Raw genomic sequence first — 22240 nt, forward strand, 5'->3', positions numbered from 1 at the left:
CCCAAACCTGGTGAAAGGTGTTAAGTTTGCAGATTCAAGAAGCTCTGCAGACACCAGGCAGGATTAATACAAAGAAAACCACACCTGGATATATCAAATGGTTGAAAACCAAAGACGAAGAAACTATTGAGCAGCCAGGAAAAAATGACACATTGAATACAAGGGAACAATTCAAATGACCATCACTGATTTCTCAACAGAAACAATGGAGGCCAGCAGACAGTGAAGTCCTTAATAGAAGAGAAAAACCCGTCAATCTAAAATTCTGTATCCTGCAAAAATGTCCTTCAAGAATGAAGGTAGAACAGACATTTCATATAACAGAAAGCTAGAATTGATCCCCAATCGACCTGCACTCCAAACTAAAGTTAGTTCTTCAGGCTGAAGGAAAATGTAATCAGATGGAAATGCGGATCTTCAGGAAAAAATGACTCTCAAACTGGTATACATGAGAGTAATTATAAAATACTATTTTTTATTTTAGTTTCCTCAAAATGCACAGAAGTGTTAAAAGCAAAACCTATTTGAAGTAAAATCTTATTTGGGGCTACAAGATGTAGATGTAAAAACTATGACAACTACTGCATAAAGCAGAGGTCAGCATACCTTCTGTAAAAACTCAGAAATATTTTAGATTTTGTGGGATAGATGATTTGTGCTGAAACTACTTAACTCTGCCATTATAGTGCAAAAGCAGCCACAGAGAATACATAAATGAGTAAGTATGGCTGTATTCCAACAAACCTTTATTTATAAAATAGGCAGTGGGCCAGATATGGCCACGGGGCTACAGTTTAGTGACCCCTGGTATAAAGGACAGGGGAAGCAAATGAACCAACTTGGATGCAAGAGATCTTTTTTTTTTTTTTGAAGCAGAGTTTCACTCTTGTCACCTAGGCTGGAGTGCAGAGGTGCGATCTTGGCTCACTGCAGCCTCCGCCTCCCACGTTCAAGTGATTCTCCTGCCTTAGTCTCCCAAACAGCTGGGATTACAGGTGTGCACCACCACACCCAACTGATTTTTGTATTTTTAGTAGAGACAGGGTTTCACCATATTGGCCAGGCTGGTCTCGAACTCCTGACCTCAGGTGATCTGCCAGCCTCGGCCTCACAAAATGCTGGGATTACAAGTGTGAGCTACCGTGCCCGGCCTCAGTAAGTAATGTATAATCTACATATAAATACTCCTCCCGAAGGCCAATGGATAAAATACAATTCTAAAAATATTAAACTAATAAAAAAAAAGCCAAGAAAGAAAAAGAAGAACAAGGACAAAGAACAAATAGAAAACAAACAGCAAAAAACCCCATCCCTAAATCCAATCATATCAATAATTACCTGATAGACTGAACACTCCAAAGAATAAAAAAGCAAGGCACAACTATATCCTGTCTACAAGAAAGCCATTTTACAAGTTTAAAATTAAAAACCATGAAAAGAGATATCATGACACAGACTAAATAGGAAAAGGCTATATTAACCTCAGATAATGCACATTAAGGCAGAATAAGCCCAGAGATTCAAGTTATAACAAAGGATCAATATGTGAAAATCACAGAAATTACACATGGGTAACAGCTAGCAACAAAGTTTGAAATAAATGGGGTAAAAGCTGACAGAATTAAAGAGAAAAAACAGAAAATTCCACAATCAGCTGGAGATTTTAGTATCAGTAATTGATATAACTAAACCAAAAAACCCACATACACAGGAAATCTGATCAACATTATCAACCACATTGACCTCTTTGATATTTTCAGAACATAACACCCAACAACTGTAGAATATAAAATCTTTCACATACACGATACGTTCATTAAGAGAGATGAAGCTGGGCGATAAAACAAGTCTCAATAATTTTAAAATAATTAAAATCAGAGAGTATGTTCTGTGATTACAATGGAATTCAATGAGCAATCACAAATTAAAAAGATAGAAAAAAAATCCTCTTATATTTAGGAACTAAACAACAGACTCCTAAATAAGTCAGCTATAAATGAACACAAGTTGCCAATATCAGGAATAAACTTATTTACTTATTTATTTTGAAACGGAGTCTTGCTCTGTCGCCCAGGCTGGAGTGCGGTGGCATGATCTCGTCTCATTGCAACCTCTGCCTCCCAGGTTCAAGTGATTCTCCTGCCTCAGCCTCCTGAGCAGCTGGGACTACAGGCACACGCCACCAGGCCCAGCTAATTTTTTTGTATTTTTAGTAGAGATGGGGTTTCACTATGTTGGCCAGGCTGGTCTCAAACTCCTGACCTCAAATGATCTGCCCACCTCAGTCTCCCAAAGTGTTGAGATTACAGGCCTGTGTGCCACCGTGCCCAGGCAGGAATAAACTTATTACACTAAAAGGATAATAATAATATTATGAAGAACTTTATGCCAACAAATTTGATAAGATGAAATGGACATATTATTTGAAAATTACCAGTTATCAAAAACTGACATATAATGAAACAGAAAATAGGAAAAGCTCTGTATCTAGTAAAGAAAATTTGGTACCAAAAACCACGTATAAAGAAATCTCCAGGTTGGGTGCAGTGGTTCACGACTGTAATCCCAGCACTTTGGGAGGCCAAGGCAGGTGGATCACCTGAGGTCGAGACCAGCCTGGCCAACATGGTTAAAACCCCGTTTATACTAAAAATACAAAAATCAGCCAGGCATGGCAACTCATGCCTATAATCCCAGCTACTTGGGAGACTGAGGCAGAAGAATCACTTGAACCTGGGAGGTGGAGGTTGCAGTGAGCTGATATTGCGCCACTGCACTCCAGGCTGGGTGAGAGAGCGAGACTCCATCTTAAAAAAAAAAAAAAAAAATGAGAAAACTCCAGGTCAGGTGGCTTATGCCTATAATCCTAGGACTTTGGGAGGCCGAAGGGATCGCTTCAGTCCAGCATGGTGAAACCCCATCTCTACCAAAAATACAAAGATTAGCCGAGAGTGGTAGTGTGCGCTTGTAGTCTCAGCTACCCAGGAGGCTGAGGTAGAAGGATTGTTTGAGCACAGGAAGCGGAGGTTGCAGTGAGCTGAGATCATGCCATTGCACTCCAGTGTGGGCAACAGAGCCAGAACATGTCTCAAAAACATAAAATAAAATAAAAAAGAAAACTCTAGACCTTCAAATATTCAAGGAAGAAATAGGCATCTTACACAAATTCTTTGAGAAAACCAAAGGAGCACTTCCCACCTTGTTTATGATGCCAGCAAAACCCTAATACCAAAATATGACAAAACATTACAAAAAATGAGAATTACATACCAATATCCCACCCTGAAAACAGATTTTAAAAATTCTTCATCAAATAAATCTGGCAATATATACAAAGATTAATATGCCATGATCAAATGGGATTGATACATGAAACTTAACATTTGAAAATGTATGCAATTTCCCATAGTAATAGAATGAAAGAGAAAAACCTTACAACTCCAACAGAAGTAGAAAAAGACATTTAACAAAAGTTAACCCCAATTAATGATGAAAAAGAAATCTTAGTAAACTAGGAGTAAAAGGACTCTTCCTCAATCTGGAAAAGAAATCTATGAAGAACCTATAAGTGGTGAAATACTGGTGAAATATTGAACACTTTCCACCTAGGCTAGGGACAAGGAGACAAGGAGGCCAATCTCATCACTTCTTTTCAGCAGCATACTGAGGTCCTAGCCATGTAAGACAACAAGAAATAAGAGGCATAAGGAAGGGACAATCCACAAATCTCTTTGTAGATAAAATGACTGCTTATGTAGGAAAGCCTAAGGTACTAATTGTATTAAGTGAATTTTATTAAGATCATAGGGTATAAAAGAGTGACAGGCCAGGCACCGTGGCTCACACCTGTAATCCCAGCACTTTGGCAGGCTGAGGCAGGTGGATTGCTTGAGACCAGCCTGGTCAACCTGGCAAAACCCTGCCTCTACCCCTTCCCCCTGCCAAAAAAAAATTAGGTGGGCATGGTGGCACATGCCTGTAGTCCTAGTTACTTTGGAGGCTGAGGTGGGAGGATCTCTTGGGCCTGGGAGGCAGAGGTTGCAGTGAGCCAAGATCACGCCACTGTACTCCAGCCTGGACAACAGAGTAAGACCCTGCCTCAAAATAAATAAATAATAATATACAAAATTTATACTCTTATGGATTGGCAGCAAATGGTAGAAAAAAATCAACGTACATCTAAAAATTTTCATTTACAATAGCATCACAAAATAGGAATATGTTTAACAAAAGATACGCAAGTTCCCTTACTGAAAAACCACAAAATGTTGCTGAGAGAAATTAAAGAAGACCTAACTGGAGACATTCTAGGTTTATGGAATAGAATGCTCGATACTGTAAAGATGTTAACTGTCCCCAAGTTAATCTACAGAGTCAGTGCAATCCTAATCTTAACCACGCTAGGCCTTTTTTTTTTCTTTTTTTTTTTTTGTAGAAACTAACAAGCTGATTCTAAAGTCCATGTGGAAACGCAAAGGACATGGAATACCGAAATAACCTTGAAAAAGACAACTAAAATTGTAGTCTTAATACTAGCTTCAAAAGTTGCTGTACAGCTACAGTAATCAAGACACAGTAGGAAACGTATCAACAAGTAGATAATGAAACAGAACAAAAACACGATCATTTGATTTTTTTATCAAGATGCCAAAGCTTTTGTGGGAAAGGAAAATCTATTCAACAAATGGTGCTGGAACACCTAGATATCTATATGGGAAAAAACCAACTCTGGTCCATACCTCACAGCATAAAGAAAAATTAATTTGTAATAGGTCATAGAGATAAACATAAAAGCTAAAACAATAACTTTTTAGAAAACATATTAGAGAATACACACACACACCAAAAAACAAACAAACACACAAACCATGAAAGAAAAAGCACTCAATGTCCTTAGTCATCAGGGAGATACAATGTGCTCCCACTGTAAACCTACCATATGGCTAAAAATCAAATGATTGTCAACACTAAACGTTGGCAAAAATATGGAATAACTGGAAGGCTTACACAGATTGAGTATCCCTTATCTGAAGTGCTTGGAATGAGAAGTATTTCAGATTTTGGAATATTTTATTTACTGGTTGAGCGTCGGAAATCCAGAAATCAGAAATGTTCCAATAAGCACTTCTGTTGAGCATCACGTCAGTGTTCAAAAGTTTAGGATTTTGTACCATTTCTAACTGTCAGATTTGGGATGCTCAATCCCTATATTATTGGTGGGAAGTATAAAATGGTAAAAATCCCTTTTGCAAAAGGCCTGGCAGCTTCTTAAAAAATGAAATATTAGGCCGGGCACGGTGACTCACGCCTGTAATCCCAGCACTTTGGGAGGCCAAGGCAGGTGGATCACGAGGTCAGGAGATCGAGACCATCCTGGCTAATACAGTGAAACCCCATCTCCACTAAAAATACAAAAAACTAGCCGGGCGAGGTGGCGGGCACCGGTAGTCCCAGCTACCCGGGAGGCTGAGGCAGGAGAATGGTGTGAACCCGGGAGGCGGAGCTTGCAGTGAGCGGAGATCTCGCCACCGCACTCCAGCTTGGGCCACAGAGTGGGACTCCGTCTCAAAAAAAAACCCAAACAAACAAACAAAAAACCAGGAAATATTTACTGATTCTATTACACAGCAATTCTGTCCTATTTACCCAGGAGAAATGAAAAAATATGTCCATAATAAAGTCTGTGTAGTTTTAGCTGCTTTACTAATGATAAGCAAGACGACAAACAGCCCAGGGGTCCATCAACAGGAAAATGAATAAACTATGGTATATTCAGACAAAGAAATACTACTCAGCAATAAAAAGGAATGAACTACTGGTATACACTGAAACTTAAATGAATGTCAGAAACATCACGTTCAGTGAAAACCTTAGATAAAATAGTGGATACTAATCAGTATGCCCTCTGCTGTATAACGGCTTCACATTTCTGTTTTAGGCATTCTATTAAATCCTGAGCAATCTGCAAACACAAGCAGCAAAATCGCAAAGCTGACTTTGAGTTCTGGCCTCCCCTTATTTCTACACCATCCCATTTGAAATCCTTCATAGATGATGATTATGAAATCTAATCCTTATGATTATGTGTCAGGCCTGCTGATTCCTGATGGCCTTTTAGGCACTCTGGTGTCAGGAAGATTTTTCTTACCCCATTCAAATTACACAACACAGGCCAATTCTGAATATGACAGTAGTAAGCCCACCATATAGCAAATGCTTACATTTACCACAGTGTCTAACTAACATAGGTATTTAAAGTACATGAAAGCAAACAGACAAGAAAACTAAAGGACCGTTGGGTAAATGTTTCTTCTTGGACTCCTGGAATCAATTTCTGCTTTCTTTATATTCCAACATTTTAAAGGGTATTTTTAAAGCCTTTAGAGGTAGCTAGATTTTTATACTCTTCTCATATTTAACTTCCAAGCTAAATGTTTACATAATGTGTTCATTATTATAAAAAATACAAATAGAATAAAACTGAAAGGGCTTGATAGAGGAGAATAACAGGAGACTAATGTTCTACTAATCACGAGCTGAAGGTTTTGTTGTGCAGTTACTTATCTATGCATATAAACATATCTTTAGTAATGAGGTCAAGGATAGACTCTCACAAACCTGCATGAGATAATCAGCAATGTATTCTGTTCTCAAGCAGTACACGTTCTGGGCAGCAGCTTCTGTTATATTAACTCCTGAGTCATCTGGTTTCAGTTTATTCAAGTCAGAAAAAAGATGTGTGGCCTCTTTAAATAAAGGTACAGAATGACCAGGTAGCACCTAATGAAAAAACAAGTAGTATCACAATCTACCAGTATTCCAAAGTAGTTCAGCTGTGTAATATGTACTTAAGGATTACCATTTCAAAAAGTAGAGAAAATGCAGAACTGATTATAGCAATCTTGGTTAGATAATTATTTATGTAAAAAGGTCAGTAAATTAATATGATACAAACCTTTGCTCCTCCTGACTGAAGAAGGCGTTTGAAGCCTGCTTCTCGAGACTGATCCACATGTAAAATAACCTTCCACCCACTAAATGCTCCCTATAAATAAAAAATAATCAGTGGTGAAATCATTTGGAAAATAACAAAATAATACAGGTAAGACATGATTTTGCCTGTAGACTCAGTTTTGTCATTAAATCTTATAAACTTTACTTTTGCTACAGTATAATTATCTCTGGTCAGAACACTGAAACGTGAATCCATGGTATCTGGCACATAGTAGGCCATCAAGAAATACTTGAGGAATGAAAAACCATTTAATGATTAGGTAACATTAAAACAAAGCAGTGTGATTTATGTTTAGTCTTTTCTGGTATTTTTTTTCTTATGATTAATCAAGGGAAGAGCTTAAAGCACAGCTTCTTAGGTTAGATGAAGCCTGCATTTTACTTCTCTCAAAAATGTTTGCAAATTAGAAACACAAAATATTTAGGTAGGGAATAACAACTAACAAAAGCCAGTAGAATTACTCTAAAAGAGAGGGAATCATGGCTAATAAGGATTTGGAAATATCAGAGAACTTAGAATACAACATAAAAGGCTACTTAACTCGGGTTCTGGTAATGGTTTGGCTGTATCCCCACCCAAAATCTCATCTTGAATTGTAATCCAAATTATAATCTTCAAGTGTTGGGGGAGGGACCTCGTGGGAGGTAATCAGATGGTGGGCGTGGTTCCCCTATGCTGTTCTCGTGATAGTGAGTTCTCGGGAGATCTGATGGTTTTATAAGGGGTTTTTCCCCACTTTGCTCTGCACTTCTCTCTCCTGCCACCATGTGAAGAAGGACGTGTTTGCTTCTTACATGACTGTAAGTTTCCTGAGGCCTCTGTAGCCATGTGGAACTGTGAGTCAATTAAACTCTCTCCTTTATAAATGACCCAGTCTTGCCAGTCTTGGGTGTTTCTTCATAGCAGCGTGAGAACGAACTAATACAATTAACCTTTTTGTGAGCCATGGATCCCTTTGGCAGTCTGGTCATTAGACTCCTCTAAATAATAGCTGTATTGAGATATAATTCCCAAACCTTATGGGTGATTTTTAGAAAATGTTAAAATATAAAGGATTACAAAAGGAAGCGATTTTATTGACAGTTATCAGAATACTAAAAGCAAATTTGTGATATAATTATAGGTGTGCTTTATATTAATGCATTAAATCATATGACCTAGTGGTGGGTCTAATAACTACTATAGTTTTAAAGTAGCAGACAGTAACTAATATGGCTTCCAGTGCTTTGATGAAACCTCAGATATGTGGCCTTCTGGTCAAGTGTCTGTGATTTCATATTGTGGGAGCATTCGTTGCATCCCTAGGGTTGCAGCTCTTTTTGCTGTGGCTGAACCAAAACAGAAAGGATATGAAGATTTCTGCAGAAGTTATGATTCCATGAAAGATTTTGAGATGAAGAGTCCTATTATGTTTCAGAATGCAAAGTGATTTTGGAATATAAAGAATGTCTTTGGACTGAATCATTAATACACAGAATTTTGTCTTTGACTTGTGTTCCTGAACTATGAAACATGAACATGTGGCCTAAGTAATAGTTTCTCTTGATAAACCAACAGCTAACAAATAATATAAAGTATTGGTGAACACAAACAGTATTTCAAGATGCTTGCAATTATAATGCAAAACAGAAACATGATTTCTGTTAGTGCAAAATTACAGGTACAGTTGATAGTGTTGTGATTTATTGCCTAGACCTTTAATTAAAGGAAGTGCTAGTTTTCTCAAAGCATGATGTAGGCTAATTAAAAAAAAAAAAAGACAGGAAGTGCTAATTTTCTATTAGAGGTTAGTAAAAATAAGGATGTATTTTTCTCTCCATGCAAAATACATGGCCTTCCCAGATTTGATCTACAAATTCCTTTGAGAGGGTCTGTGGACTCAGGTCAAGAACCCCTAACATTAGATGCTGAAAAGATTCTTTGGAAGAAATGCAATATGGGCCACATTTTACATATATAAATATTTTTAAAAGAGCCATCAAAAAATATATATATATATATATCTTACATCAAGGGAAAAAGATAAGTAGAATTATTATTTCCTCAAGTATGTTCTCTTTAAAAAAAAAAGTCACAATACTGAATGCTATTCGTATTACCTATATAATTATGTATTTTAATACCTCAACAATGCCAGATTCTTGTCTTTGCTGGATTTTTTTTCTCCATCTCATAGCTGCAAGTGCTAGTCTTCGTTGCTGTACATTGATTCCAGTCAAAACATCAAGTATGGAACTACTCCCCCATTCATAGTCTTCTTCCTAGAGAATTTGTCCAACAAACCTGAGTTGCTACAATCTGGGGAGCCACTGTGCAACACACAGGGCTCCTCAAGGAGCCCAAAGTCTAATGACTGTTAAAGCTATCCATTTAATTGTTATTAATACAGAGAGTACTAAGTAAATATTGTCTTATTTGCATGGAGGAAATGTAGATTAGTTTCATACAACAGTCAAGTATATTTGGCTTTTAATTAGAAATCAGAAAAATATCACATATATTTTTAAGAAACAAAAGGATAGCTGTATCTTGGCAACTGGTAATATTCACATGGACAAACTTCACCTGCTGTAAGACAAATTTCATAAAAGGACACAGTCTCAGAGGAGGTATGTACTGACAACTTGATTATCTGTCTATAGAAGAGATCCCTAATGGACCCTGATAAGAAGCTTCAAAAACTACATGATTTTTGAACCTACATGTGATGACCAGTTAGGAAGCAAAATATTTCAAGTAATTTGTTTAACAGGCTAGTAGTAAAGATGAAAGCTTACAATGAGATAATCTTGAAACTTTCTGAGTAAGAAAATGTTATTTCAATTAAAAACAACACTGACATTCAAATTAAATCACTTAAAAAGTGATTAAAGGTGAATCTGGCTCTGTGAAGTTTCATTGTCTGGCTTTGTTATTGAAAAAGCTGGTATACTCTAACTGGCCATATTTGGTTATTTCAATTATATAAGCAGTCAGCAAATGTGATGAAATCTGAGATTTACTTTCTTAAATAAATAAAATTAATTTATTTGTCTGCTCTTTATTTAGAGACACGGTCTTGATTTGACCTCCTGGGCTCAAGCAATCCTCCCAATTCAGCCTCCTAGGTAGCCTGGGACTCAGTGGGAACCACCACGCCCAGCTAATTGTTTTTAGTTTTTGTAGAGATGGAGTCTTGCTATGTTGCCGAGGCTGGTCTTGAACTCCTAGGTTCAAGCCATCCTCCTGCCTTGGCCTCCCAAAGTGCTAAAAGTGGCATGAGTCACTGCCAGCCAACACTTACTTTTTTTGAGATGGAGTCTCACTCTGTCCCCCAGGCTGGAGTGCAATGGCATGATCTCAGCTCACTACAACCTCTGCCTCCTGGGTTCAAGTGATTCTCCTGCCTCAGCCTCCCGAGTAGCTGGGATTACAGGTGCTCATCACCATGCCCAGCTAAATTTTATATTTTTAGTAGAGAGGGTTTCACCATGTTGGCCAGGCAGGTCTGGAACTCCTAACCTCAGGTGATCCACCCGCCTTGGCCTCGCAAAGTGCTAGGATTACAGGCGTGAGCCACCGCACCCAACGGACACCTGCTTTTAAAGAAAAATAAACTTCCACAAATCTGAATACACACCTGCACGAAGTGTCCAGCAGTCCTGCATGCTTCAAGGTAGGAGCGATGAAGCACCCACTTCCCAGCCGCCACTGAGGCTAAATACTTCTCATTTCGAAGGGGATGTCCCACAACAATGTGTGTACAGCTGGGATCAAAGCACTGCTTTTCTATCACCAATCCACCTTAAGCAGAAAAAAAAGATTGTACTTCATCGATTCCCAACTTCTTTCTAGGAAAAACGTAATCTCAACTATGCATAGAAATTATTTATAAATAAAGTGCCCCAAACCATTTAAACCAAAAAAACTTGACTTACTTAGAATTACTTTACTTTATATACATATATATGTATTATTTATTATGAACATTTTAAATACAAAAGTAAATAAAATAGAAAGTAAATAAACCCCCCACACATACACTAGCTACCTATATTCTAAAATTATCAAAATTTTGCCACCTTTTTTTGCTTAACTACTTTATTTTATTCTGTTTTAATTTTTATTTTTTTAAGACAGGGTCTCACTCTGTCACCCAGACTGGCGTGCGGTGGCATGATCCTGGCTTACCACAACCTCCAGCTCAAGCGATTCTCCTGCCTCAGCCTCACGAGTAACTGGGATTACAGGCACACACCACCACGGCCTGGCTAATTTTTGTATTTTTAGTAAAGACAGGGTTTCACCATGTTGGCCAGGCTGGTCTCGAACTCCTGACCTCAAATGATCCACCTGCCTCAGATTCCCAAAGTGCTGGGATTACAGGCATGAGCGACCATGCCCGGCCCTGCTTAACTATTTTAACACAAATTCTAGATACCATGTTACTGACCCCTAAATATTTCAATATGCATCCCTAGAATATATGGAAATTTTCTTAAACAGCCATAATGCCATTATCAGATCTAACAGGATTAACAAAGATTCTTTGCTGTCTCAGGAGTAAATCCTTGTTCAATTTTTCCTGTTTGTCTTCACTTGGATTGTTGTAATTAGGATACAAAAAGAAACAGAACATAAACATGAACCACACACTGTAGTTGGTTATGTCTCTTAAGTCTCAATTACCAAAGCAGTTCTCAAGCACTGAATATGGGTAACCAGAGAGATGGAAGTAAAATAGGGGCATCTGCAGACTTCAAAACAGGAGGAAATTTTTTGTGAGTGGAAATAAGGTAGGCTGACCAACAGAGAAGCTTGGGAAGAAAACACACACAGATAAATAAGAGATGAAGCAGCAGGTGGGAAAAAGCAATAACTGAACTCCTTCTCAGATATAAATGTATGAAGCCTGACTTTGAGGAAAGAAGAAAGCATAAGTAAACATAAGCTTATGTAAAGCATGGCTGCTGATTTATAGCTTAGAGGTTAACTTGACTACTGGTTGGGCAGTTAGTTATATCAAGGACTTTTGGCCGGGCGCGGTGGCTCAAGCCTGTAATCCCAGCACTTTGGGAGGCCGAGACGGGCAGATCACGAGGTCAGGAGATCGAGACCATCCTGGCTAACACGGTGAAACCCCTTCTCTACTAAAAAATACAAAAACTAGCCGGGCGAGGTGACGGGTGCCTGTAGTCCCAGCTACTTGGGAGGCTGAGGCAGGAGAATGGTGTGAACCCGGGAGGCGGAGCTTGCAGTGAGCTGAGATCCGGCCACTGTACTCCAGCCTACGTGACAGAGCGAGACTCCGTCTCAAAAAAAAAAAGGACTTTTTTTCCTTTTTTTTTTTTGAGACGGAGTCTCGCTCTGTCACCCAGGCTGGAGTGCAGTGGCACGATCTCTGTTCATTGCAACCTCCGCCTCCCAGGTTCAAGCAATTCTCTGCCTCAGCCTCCCAAGTAGCTGGAATTATAGGCGCCTACCACCACACCCAGCTAATTTTTGTATTTTTAGTAGAGACGGGTTTCACAATGTTGGCCAGGCTGGTCTTGAACTCCTGACCTCGTGATCTGCCCACCTTAGCCTCCCAAAGTGCTGGGAATACAAGTGTGAGCCACCACACCTGGCCATATCAAGGACCTTCTAAGATTTTAACAAAACATTCAAACTCATGATTTAAGATGACTCTAATAATAATAGCAGCAACACTTTTTGAGCATTTACTTTATGCCAGGAACTATTAAAAGTGCTCCGCACTACTAACTCATTTAATTCTCACAACCATATGAAGGAAGGTTACTATTATCTGCATTTATGCACATGAAAACCAGTACAGAGTAACTTACCCAGAATCACAGAGTGACAAAAAGAAGGTAAAATTCCATATTAATATAATAAACATCAATTTCCAATTCTATATAACAAACTTATTCTGTGACCCAGGCAACATAATAGACCGATTTATATATATATATTAGTTGGCCACAGTTGCTTCATTTATAAAATGAAGGATTGGGCATGATATCCATTATAATGTCTGTTTGCATTCTAATATCAGAAAACCTCTAGAGTTACAAGACTCCAAATTCCACCATAATCTGTACTCATCCGCCTCTGCTCCCTGTTCTCTTCTACATCAATTCTCTGCTAATTGCTATCACTCTTGCCCAAAGTTTGCAGAGATGGAAAAATCTATAGGAGACAGACACTTGAAGCCTTTCGTTTTCATGAGTTCTGGGTAAAGCTTAGCAATTCTGACTTATAACCTCATCTAAGCTATCAGGGAACTGGGAAACAAAGTGTTTTATGTGAGTAAAGTTTCTAAGAAGAAAGTTTTTCCAAGTATACAACTGTATTTGACATAAATGTTTAAAAAAAAAAAAAGCATATCATAGTTCTCCACATTCTTAAAAAAACAGCATTAAATAACATTTAATCTTTTCCCAATGATGAAGGGCCACTATTAAGAACCATTACTTTGGCCAGGTGCAGTGGCTCATGCCTGTAACCCCAGCACCTTGGGAGGCCAAGGTAGGTGGATCACCTGAGGTCAAGAGTTCGAGACCAGCCTGGCCAACATTGTGAAACCCTGTCTCTACTAAAAATACAAAAAATTAGTCAGGTGTGGGGGCGCGCACACCTGTAATCCCAGTTACTTGGGAGGCTGAGGCAGGAGAATCACTTGAGCCCGGGAGGAGGAGGTTGCAGTGAGCTGAGATTGCGCCATGGCACTCCAGCCTGGGAGACGGAGCAAGACTCTGTCTCAAAAACAAAAACAAAAACAAAAAAACCCACCAATATTTCTTAATGTCTTCTCTTTCCATGCTGAGCTGCCAGGTTAACTTCTCTTACTATACTTTTCTTAACTCTATAGAGCTGCTTTGTTCAACAGAGTAGCCATTAGACATGGTTATCAAACACCTGAAGCAAAGTTAGTCCAAATTGAGATGTGCTGTAAGTAAAATACATACTAGATTTTTACTTTATATAAAAAAATTCACTGATATTTCATCTGATGACATATTGAATGATAAATATATGTTTAAAGTTCATTTCACTTGTTTCTTTTTACTTTTTATTTTTGAGATGGGGTCTATGTTGCCCAGGCTGGTCTTGAACTGCTAGGCTCAAGGAATCCTCCTACCTCAGCCTCCCAAAGTCTGGGATTACAGGTGTGAGTCAATGCACCCAGCCTCTTTTCAGTTTTTAAAACGCAGCTACTAGACAATTTTAAATGACACATGTGGCTCACATTCTGTTTCTACTGGACAGTGCTGCTCTAGCATACGAGATTGCTCTTTTACTATGCTGCTTCTAGAATGATGTCAGGTGGACAGCCTGACAACCAGTGGAATAAGAGTAATATTACATAAGAAGGAGCTCTTTTCCACACTGAATTTCTTTCTCTTTTTTTTTTTTTGAGACAGAGTCTTGCTTTATCACCCAGCCTTGAGTACAGTGGTGTGATCTCGGCTCACTGCAACCTCCGCCTCCCAGGTTCAAGCGATTCTCTTGCCTCAACCTCCTGAGTAGCTAGGATCACAGGCACGTGCCACTACGTCTGGCTAATTTTTTGTATTTTTAGTAGAGATGGGGTTTCACCATGTTGGCCAGCCTAGTCTTGAACTCCTGACCCCAGGTGATCCGCCCACCTCAGCCTCCCAAAGTGCTGAGATTACAGGCATGAGCCACTGTACCCGGCCTCCACACTGTTTCTAACTGGAAAAAAAAAAAAAAAACAAGAGGGAGCTCCTCTCTAGATATCATTAACCTTTTAAGTTCATTAAAATGTGGTTTTATTTATATAGTAAGTCTCTGAAGCTTCATTAGTGAATAGTCAAACAGCACAGAAGATTCTTAAACCTCAACTGCTAGATTCCATTTTAATTTTAAATCCCATGACCTACTGACTTTAGCGCTTTTTAAAATCAAAGTTCTAATGCTGACTCAATGTATAGCCTTAGACAAGTCACCCATGTTCTTTTCCTCTACTTCTAGACTTTACAAATGATATTAATATTGACTACATTTGACTTCCAAATATGGTTATTATACGGGACATTTTTGATTTAAGTAAAATACTGGTACCTAGTTTCTCAATCAGATGACAATAGTCAATACGTTCTTGAGGATTCAGAGATGATAACTGAAATATGTACTGTTTTTTTAATTCTTCATGAGTCTCCTCTATCGTTATAATCTGGAATGAAAGTTTTATTTTAGAAAAAATTAACATTAAAAATGATCAGATATACAGTTCTTTTACAGTGGTATTTTACTCAGTCTTCTAAGTTATGAAATATACAAATAATAATACAATGCAAAAAATAGTTTTCAACATTTGATGAAGCCTTGATATTGATATCAACAAATTTCTAATACAGCCTAACAGCAATATGCAAAAGCTGTATCACCATATCAAGGATCAACAAACCTTTTCTCTAGGGTGTGGAGCCACAGGAGGGTTGGCAAGCGGAAAGGCAATACTGGGGGCTTGAGGCGTAGGGATCAGGTGGCTGTCTTTTATGGGAGTTTCCAGTTCTTCAGAGATCGGGTGTTTGGGAGCTTCAGTCACACGTATGTCTCCAGGATCACAGACAGCTGAGGACAATAAAATGCTGCAGTGTGACAGGATCCAAATAAGACTAAAAACAAATTCTAGGAAATATTCTCATCTGTCTTAGCCAAGATGAAGTTAAGCACAAACTCTGGAATGTAAAAAGTACATGCAAAAAAGCACTCTATCTCCAGAACTTATAAATAATGCATCCCATCTGCATGTGGCAACATAATAATAATAAAGAAAAAAATGCGATTAATTAGCATTAAAGGGAGCAAGTGTGTTATCTGTGGGCTTCTCCCAACATTTTCCTTAAATACCAAGTTTTCATGGTTAAGTGTAACCCAAATTTGTAAAATGAGAGCAATTCTACACTTGGAGAAAAGCAGAAGCAGAGATAAATCTATATATCTAATGTAGGGAGGTAATCATGCGATGTGAAAAAGAAGAAAAGGAAGAAAAAAGATGAGAGATAAGAAAATTTTGTTTTCAAGGTAAAGCTCAAGAAAAAAATAGAAGAATTCAGAAAGAAACTCATAGAATCCAAAGAACAAATGTAGGTATGTGCTAGGCAGAATTCAGAAGACTTAAATGAAAATAAGATGACAGGGAGAAAAACCAAGCATCAACTCCACAAATTCAAAAAGGCCTAGGATGAAAGAACAATGGTAAACATTATGTCTACAAAAAAATGCCCAATTCTAAATTTCCAAATTTATGAAAATGTTTTTCAATTTACTGATGAAGTACCTCAATTTACAAATTATTTTTCTGACTCAAGTTTAAACCAAAACTAGAAATATCTACTAAGTTATTTTGTTTGCACATTCAGTTCAGAGAACAACAACATGCTCATCTGTTTATTTTTAAGAGGTCAACATGTACTTAATACAAACAAATGCAAAGATTTCTTTCTTGTTACCCTGTTTAGCAATTTCTGAATCACGCAAAGGCTTTTGAAAAGGAGAATCCTCCAAGTTTTGAATGTCAACCTGAAGCTCAGAGTATTGTGTGGGACAACTAGGCCACTGCAAATTGCTGGCAAGTCTTGCTCTCTCCTCCCTTGCTGTAGGGTCATCCCAAATGATCTGTTCATTTTGGGAAGGCTCTGTGTTGACATCAGGTACTGTTTGACGAGACTGCCTAAGGAATAAAAGTGACAGTTTTAAATAAACAGCAATAACAAATCCAAACTCATTAAATCCATAAGTTAGCCCATAAAAGTTGTGGCTTACCTTTATATGCCATCATCTAGCACACAGTAAGCATTAAAAATATTAAATAAATGACCCTAGGGACATTTTTTTTAAAAAAAAAAAAGGTTTAAGGTTTCTTCCAGAAAAGTATAAAACGCTAGGAACACATATTTTGACTCAATGTCTACAGAACTAAAACTTCGAAGGAGAAATTCAATACTGTCAAGAAATTTTTTAAAAATACAAAAGTAATTGGTACATTTAAAAATGTGATTTTCCTTAATTATACAATGTTTCAAACACTATGGTTACTTTACTTAACAGTAGTTGTATTTTTTAATTACTTGAAATTATAAGCACTATGATTACGAGGGAGGCTGGCAATAAAGGCTGCCTTATCAGAAGAGCCTTTTGGCTATTGGTAACCACTTTCCAGAGTCTATGGTAGAAAAGCAATATGCTGAATTACAGGGAAGTGCATTTTATGGTGCAATCGTAATGATTCTACATGACAGTAAATAGAAGTCCTGTAATTTTCTTTATATTCACTCAATCATTCTTAGTAAAAATAATTTACCATAAAACTTAAACTGTGGAGAAGCAAAACAAAACAAAACAAAACAAAACAAAACAGGCCGGGTGCTGTGGCTCACGCCTGTAATCCCAGCACTTTGGGAGGCTGATGCGGGCGGATCACGAGGTCAGGAGTTCGAGACCAGCCTGGCCAACATGGTGAAACCCCGTCTCTACTAAAACTACAAAAATTAGCCGGGCGTGGTGGCACATGCCTGTAATCCCAGCTACTCAGGAGGCTGAGGCAGGAGAACTGCTTGAACCAGGACCCAGGAGGCAGAGGTTGCTACGAGCCGAGATCACCCCACTGCACTCCAGCCTGGGCAACAAGAGTGAAACTCTGTCTCAAAAAAAAAAAAAACCACCAAAACCCATAAAACAGTTTACCAAAGGAACCCCCCGCCCCCTGCCAAAAAAAAAGACTTCCTTTGCTTCAAAAATAAAGAATATAGTCTTTTGTTCTCAGAGTATATTTATTTACTCTGATTTGGTACATGATTTAGGTTCTCTATAATGATAAAACTTGATCTGAAGCATATTAAAAAGCTACTTTACTCAGTACTGAGATAATGAACTGCCTCATGTAATACACAGTTAGCATAAGATAAATGCTAGTTTATCTTATACTTAATTCAATTAGTCAATTGAAAATACAAGTTCCATAATTCTTTTTTTTTTTTTTTTTTTTTTTTTTTTGAGACGGAGTCTTGTTCTGTCACCCAGGCTGGAGTGCAGTGGCCGGATCTCAGCTCACTGCAGCCTCCGCCTCCCGGGTTCACGCCATTCTCTTGCCTCAGCCTCCCGAGTAGCTGGGACTACAGGCGCCCGCCACCTCGCCCGGCTAGTTTTTTGTATTTTTTAGTAGAGACGGGGTTTCACCGTGTTAGCCAGGATGGTCTCGATCTCCTGACCTTGTGATCCGCCCACCTCGGCCTCCCAAAGTGCTGGGATTACAGGCTTGAGCCACCGCGCCCGGCCCCAAGTTCCATAATTCTTATCACACAATTATAGATTTTTTCTTCTATCACGAAAAAGATGAAGTTATGCAACTGAGCTTAAGTCACATCACACTAAAAACTGTAATCACCTTTTCTAGAAGATAAATTTTACAAGCAAAATACAAAATGCATGCAAAATTCCAACAAAAATAACTTTAAAATTTTATATATTGCATTAGAAAAAGACTGAAAAAAAATATATGTACTTATTGTTTAATACAAATACTATTCAATATTAGTGTATTAGTAGACAGAGAGAACTGCCTACTGAATCCATTGAGGCAAATTAGATCTGAAAATCATTTCTTTCTCAACAGAGATAATAAAAAGTATCAATCATGCCTCACTGTGAAGCAGGTGCTGCTGTAAGACAAACCTCCATGTCTGCTGCCACCTCCGAGTAAGAAGTCTAGAACTGCTGGGAGCAAGGGACGGAAGGACAAGCTAGAACGAAAAATCTAGTCAGCAGAAAGCCAAAAGCAATAGATAATACTGGAATATAATATTTATTGTTTGGGCTAAATAAGGCCTAGGCATATAACCCCTTCACTAGTCTTGATATTTTACATTTCTGCTTTTACTGCATATTGGGGAAAAAAACAAAACTAAACTAAATTAGGCCAAGCTCATGGAATTGAGTCAGCAGCAGGTGCATAAATCCTTTCTCTCAAGTCATCTAGTTTTTCTGCCATCAGTGACAGGTACACACCTCAGTGCCTCTAGGACTCTACTTCGTCCACTGCGAGCAGAGCGAGTGCTGTCAGGTGTTGAAGATGCACTGTTACAACCACTTCTTGAAAGGGAAGTCCTCTGCCCTTGGGGTTTCACTATTGATGTTGCAGACATTATCTCCTGTAACTGCTTCTGAAAGTTCTCTCTCATCTCTAAGGTCTGTGTCAGAACTTGAAACAAACACAAATACACCATTCAAGGTAAGTTTCTCTTTCTGACCATATCTTACATTAACTATTTTGTTTAGACCTGGTTGAACACAAACTTATTGACTTAACATTTACTGAATACTAACTACAGGCTATAGTAATGTACTAAGACTATGAATACTGTAGAACATAAAAAGCAGCCCTTACCACAAGCACTGTATATGAAGTAACTAGGAAGCCCTTCAAAGACTTTTTTTTTTTTTTGGTGACAGTCTTGCACTGTCACCCAGGCTGGACAGTGGCGCGATCTCGGCTCGCTGCAACCTCCACCACCCAGGTTCATGCAATTCTCCCTGCCTCAGCCTCTTAAGTAGCTGGGATTACAGGTGCCTGCCACCATGCCTGGCTAATTTTTCTATTTTTTAGTAGAGACGGGGTTTCACCACATGGGCTAGGCTGGTCTTGAACTCCAGAACTCAGGTGATCTGCCCACCTCAGCCTCCCAAAGTGCAGGATTACATCGTAAGCCACTGTGCCTGTCCCCCTTCAAAGACATTTCATCAAGACCTGTAGTGATTATCCCTCTGTAAAGCTCCCTGCCTGCTTCTAACTCTTATGGTATATACTACACTCTGAGATGCATTACAGTCATTTGTGCATGTGTCTGATTTTTCCCAAAGATTCTTTTAATTTTCTAGAGACAGGGTCTTGCTCTGTGGCCCAGGCTGGACTGCAGTGGTATGGTTATAGCTCATTATAACCTCTAACTCCTGGGCTCAAGTGATCCTCCAGCCTCAGCCTCCTGAGTAGCTGGCACTACAGTTGTACACCACCAAGCCTGGCTAATTTTTAAATTTTTTGTAGAGACAAGGTCTCACTATGTTGCCCAGGCTTGTCTGGAACTCCTAGCATCAAGCAATCCTCTTGCCTTGGCCTCCCAAAGATCTGAGATTACAGGTGTGAGCCACTGTGCCTAGACTCCCTAAAGGCTCTTGAAAACACAGACCACAAAATATAGCCACCCCTCCACATCCGCCAGTTCTGCATGCATGGATTCAACCAAGTATGGATCAGAAATACTTTAAAGACATAAAAATGAAAAATATCACAATTAAAAGTACCAGTAAAAAAATAAAATATAACAACTATTTATAAAATGTTTACAGTGTATTAGGTATTATAAGTAATCTAGAGATGATTTAAAGTATACAGGAGGGTGTGTATTGGTTAAATTCAAATCCTGTCATTTTATACATAAGGGACTTAAACATCTGTGGATTTTGGTACCTGAGGTAAGTCCTCGGAACCAATACCACACGGATACCAAGGGACAAGACAACTGTATTTACCTTTGGTTTCTTTAAAGCCTAAACTCTGAAGTATTAAATACTTTTGGAATGAACAGAGTGAGACTAACCAAATAGGTAAGTCATAGGGAAAGCTTTGGTAGGTTAGAATGAGTAAGGAAAATAGAACATATTAATCTATTAAAAAGACATCCATATATAAGGTTATTCAGTGCAGTACTATTTATAAAAGCAAGAAAGTAGAAATAACCCAAATACCTATTAAGAACAGATGCCTAAACAAAGTGGGACCATTCATGATGAATATAATACAATACAGTTGCCCAAAAAGAAAGAAAAGGGAAGCCGGGCGCGGTGGCTCAAGCCTGTAATCCCAGCACTTTGGGAGGCCGAGACGGGCGGATCACGAGGTCAGGAGATCGAGACCATCCTGGCTAACACGGTGAAACCCCGTCTCTACTAAAAAATACAAAAAACTAGCCGGGCGAGGTGGCTGGCGCCTGTAGTCCCAGCTACTCGGGAGGCTGAGGCAGGAGAATGGCGTGAACCCGGGAGGCGGAGCTTGCAGTGAGCTGAGATCCGGCCACTGCACTCCAGTCTGGGCGACAGAGCGAGACTCCGTCTCAAAAAAAAAAAAAAAAGAAAAGGGAAGAAAGAAGGAAAGGGAAAGGAAGGGAAGAGGGAAAGGAGAGGAAGGGGGACAAGAAGGAAAGCGAGGGAAGGAAGGAAGAAAAGAAAGAAAGAAAAAGACTAAAGAAGCTCCTAGTTATCTACTGATAAAAAACACTACCCAAGGTAACAAAAAGGTCAGGGTATGAAATAGCACGTATAGTAGTCCACCATTTATGTGTGGCGGTTTTTTTTTTTTTTTTTTAAATGGGGGAAAAACATATTTATCGCTATATATGCATAAAATAGCTTAGAAGGATACATAAGGAACTAATAACACTGGGGGGCTGGAGAATAAGGGTGGAAGAAACTCTCCCTATGTCTTTTTATATCTTTAAAACCATGTGAATATGTTAAAATATATTGTACATATAAGAAAACTTTTTGAAAATCACTCAAAATAACTGGACCAAAGACCAGAGTTTTAAAAAATCACCAACTTCACCTACCTTTAATGGACTAGGGCTGTATCACACTAACTCCATAAAACTCTAGTTTCATAAGTTTCCTAAGCTTTACACTTAAACTACATAAAACTTTGCAAATTATCACTTAATGATCAGCATGGGACTGCAAATCAATCCTCTAATATATGCTTTGCTTGTATTTAGCAACATAGAAAATAATTTTATTTTTCTATCTGATATAAAGGAAGCATTCTGTATGAAAGGAAGACATACATTTGTAAAAGAAATTTAGTAATTTAAACATATTTTACAGCTGGTTACAGTGGCTCACAAGGCAGGAGGATCCTTTGAGCCCAGGAGTTTCAGACCAGTGTGGGCAAGACGACAAGAACCCATCTCCACAAAAAATTGAGACCCTGTCTCAAAAAAAAATTTTTAATTAAAACATAAAATTTTACCTCCTTTAGAGTCATTCTTTCCATTTCCATTTGATGGTGCTGATTCTTTATTATTGGTGGCCATATTGTCTACATCATTTTCTTCTAAAATCAAAGGATCTGGCTATTGAAAAAGAAAAATTATAAATTCTCAAACCAAGCCACTGTATAAGGTTTCATAGCAATATATGATTATACCTTTAGCTTAAAAGGGGGTA

At 38.5% G+C, this 22240-nt stretch overlaps 1 protein-coding gene and 1 long non-coding RNA gene across 7 annotated transcripts in view; one reads left to right on the top strand and one right to left on the bottom strand.

Moving 5' to 3' along the window:
* The window catches only part of LOC139361873 (uncharacterized), a 39667-nt gene that overhangs the window by 8243 nt on the left and 9184 nt on the right, over window positions 1–22240 (top strand). For 4 of the 5 annotated variants that reach the window (XR_011619708.1, XR_011619703.1, XR_011619705.1 and 1 more), the window contains exon 1: window positions 19147–19253. The exons of the other annotated variant lie outside the window; for it this stretch is intronic. This is a non-coding gene — a long non-coding RNA (uncharacterized lncRNA). Of the gene's footprint in view, window positions 1–19146; window positions 19254–22240 lie in introns of those variants that run through there. 5 annotated transcript variants of the gene reach the window in all.
* The window catches only part of LOC105469878 (DNA topoisomerase II binding protein 1), a 65969-nt gene that overhangs the window by 3866 nt on the left and 39863 nt on the right, over window positions 1–22240 (bottom strand). For both annotated transcript variants that reach the window (XM_011721453.3, XM_011721455.3), the window contains exons 19-27: window positions 22044–22146; window positions 19031–19223; window positions 16477–16697; window positions 15429–15595; window positions 15083–15194; window positions 10635–10798; window positions 9139–9276; window positions 6956–7045; window positions 6619–6780 (exon numbers count right to left, since the gene is read on the bottom strand). In XM_011721453.3, coding sequence (XP_011719755.2) covers window positions 6619–6780; window positions 6956–7045; window positions 9139–9276; window positions 10635–10798; window positions 15083–15194; window positions 15429–15595; window positions 16477–16697; window positions 19031–19223; window positions 22044–22146 — 1350 coding nt within the window. The remainder of the gene's footprint in view (window positions 1–6618; window positions 6781–6955; window positions 7046–9138; window positions 9277–10634; window positions 10799–15082; window positions 15195–15428; window positions 15596–16476; window positions 16698–19030; window positions 19224–22043; window positions 22147–22240) is intronic.

Source organism: Macaca nemestrina, chromosome 2, assembly GCF_043159975.1.
Source record: "Macaca nemestrina isolate mMacNem1 chromosome 2, mMacNem.hap1, whole genome shotgun sequence".
Lineage (NCBI taxonomy): Eukaryota > Metazoa > Chordata > Mammalia > Primates > Cercopithecidae > Macaca > Macaca nemestrina.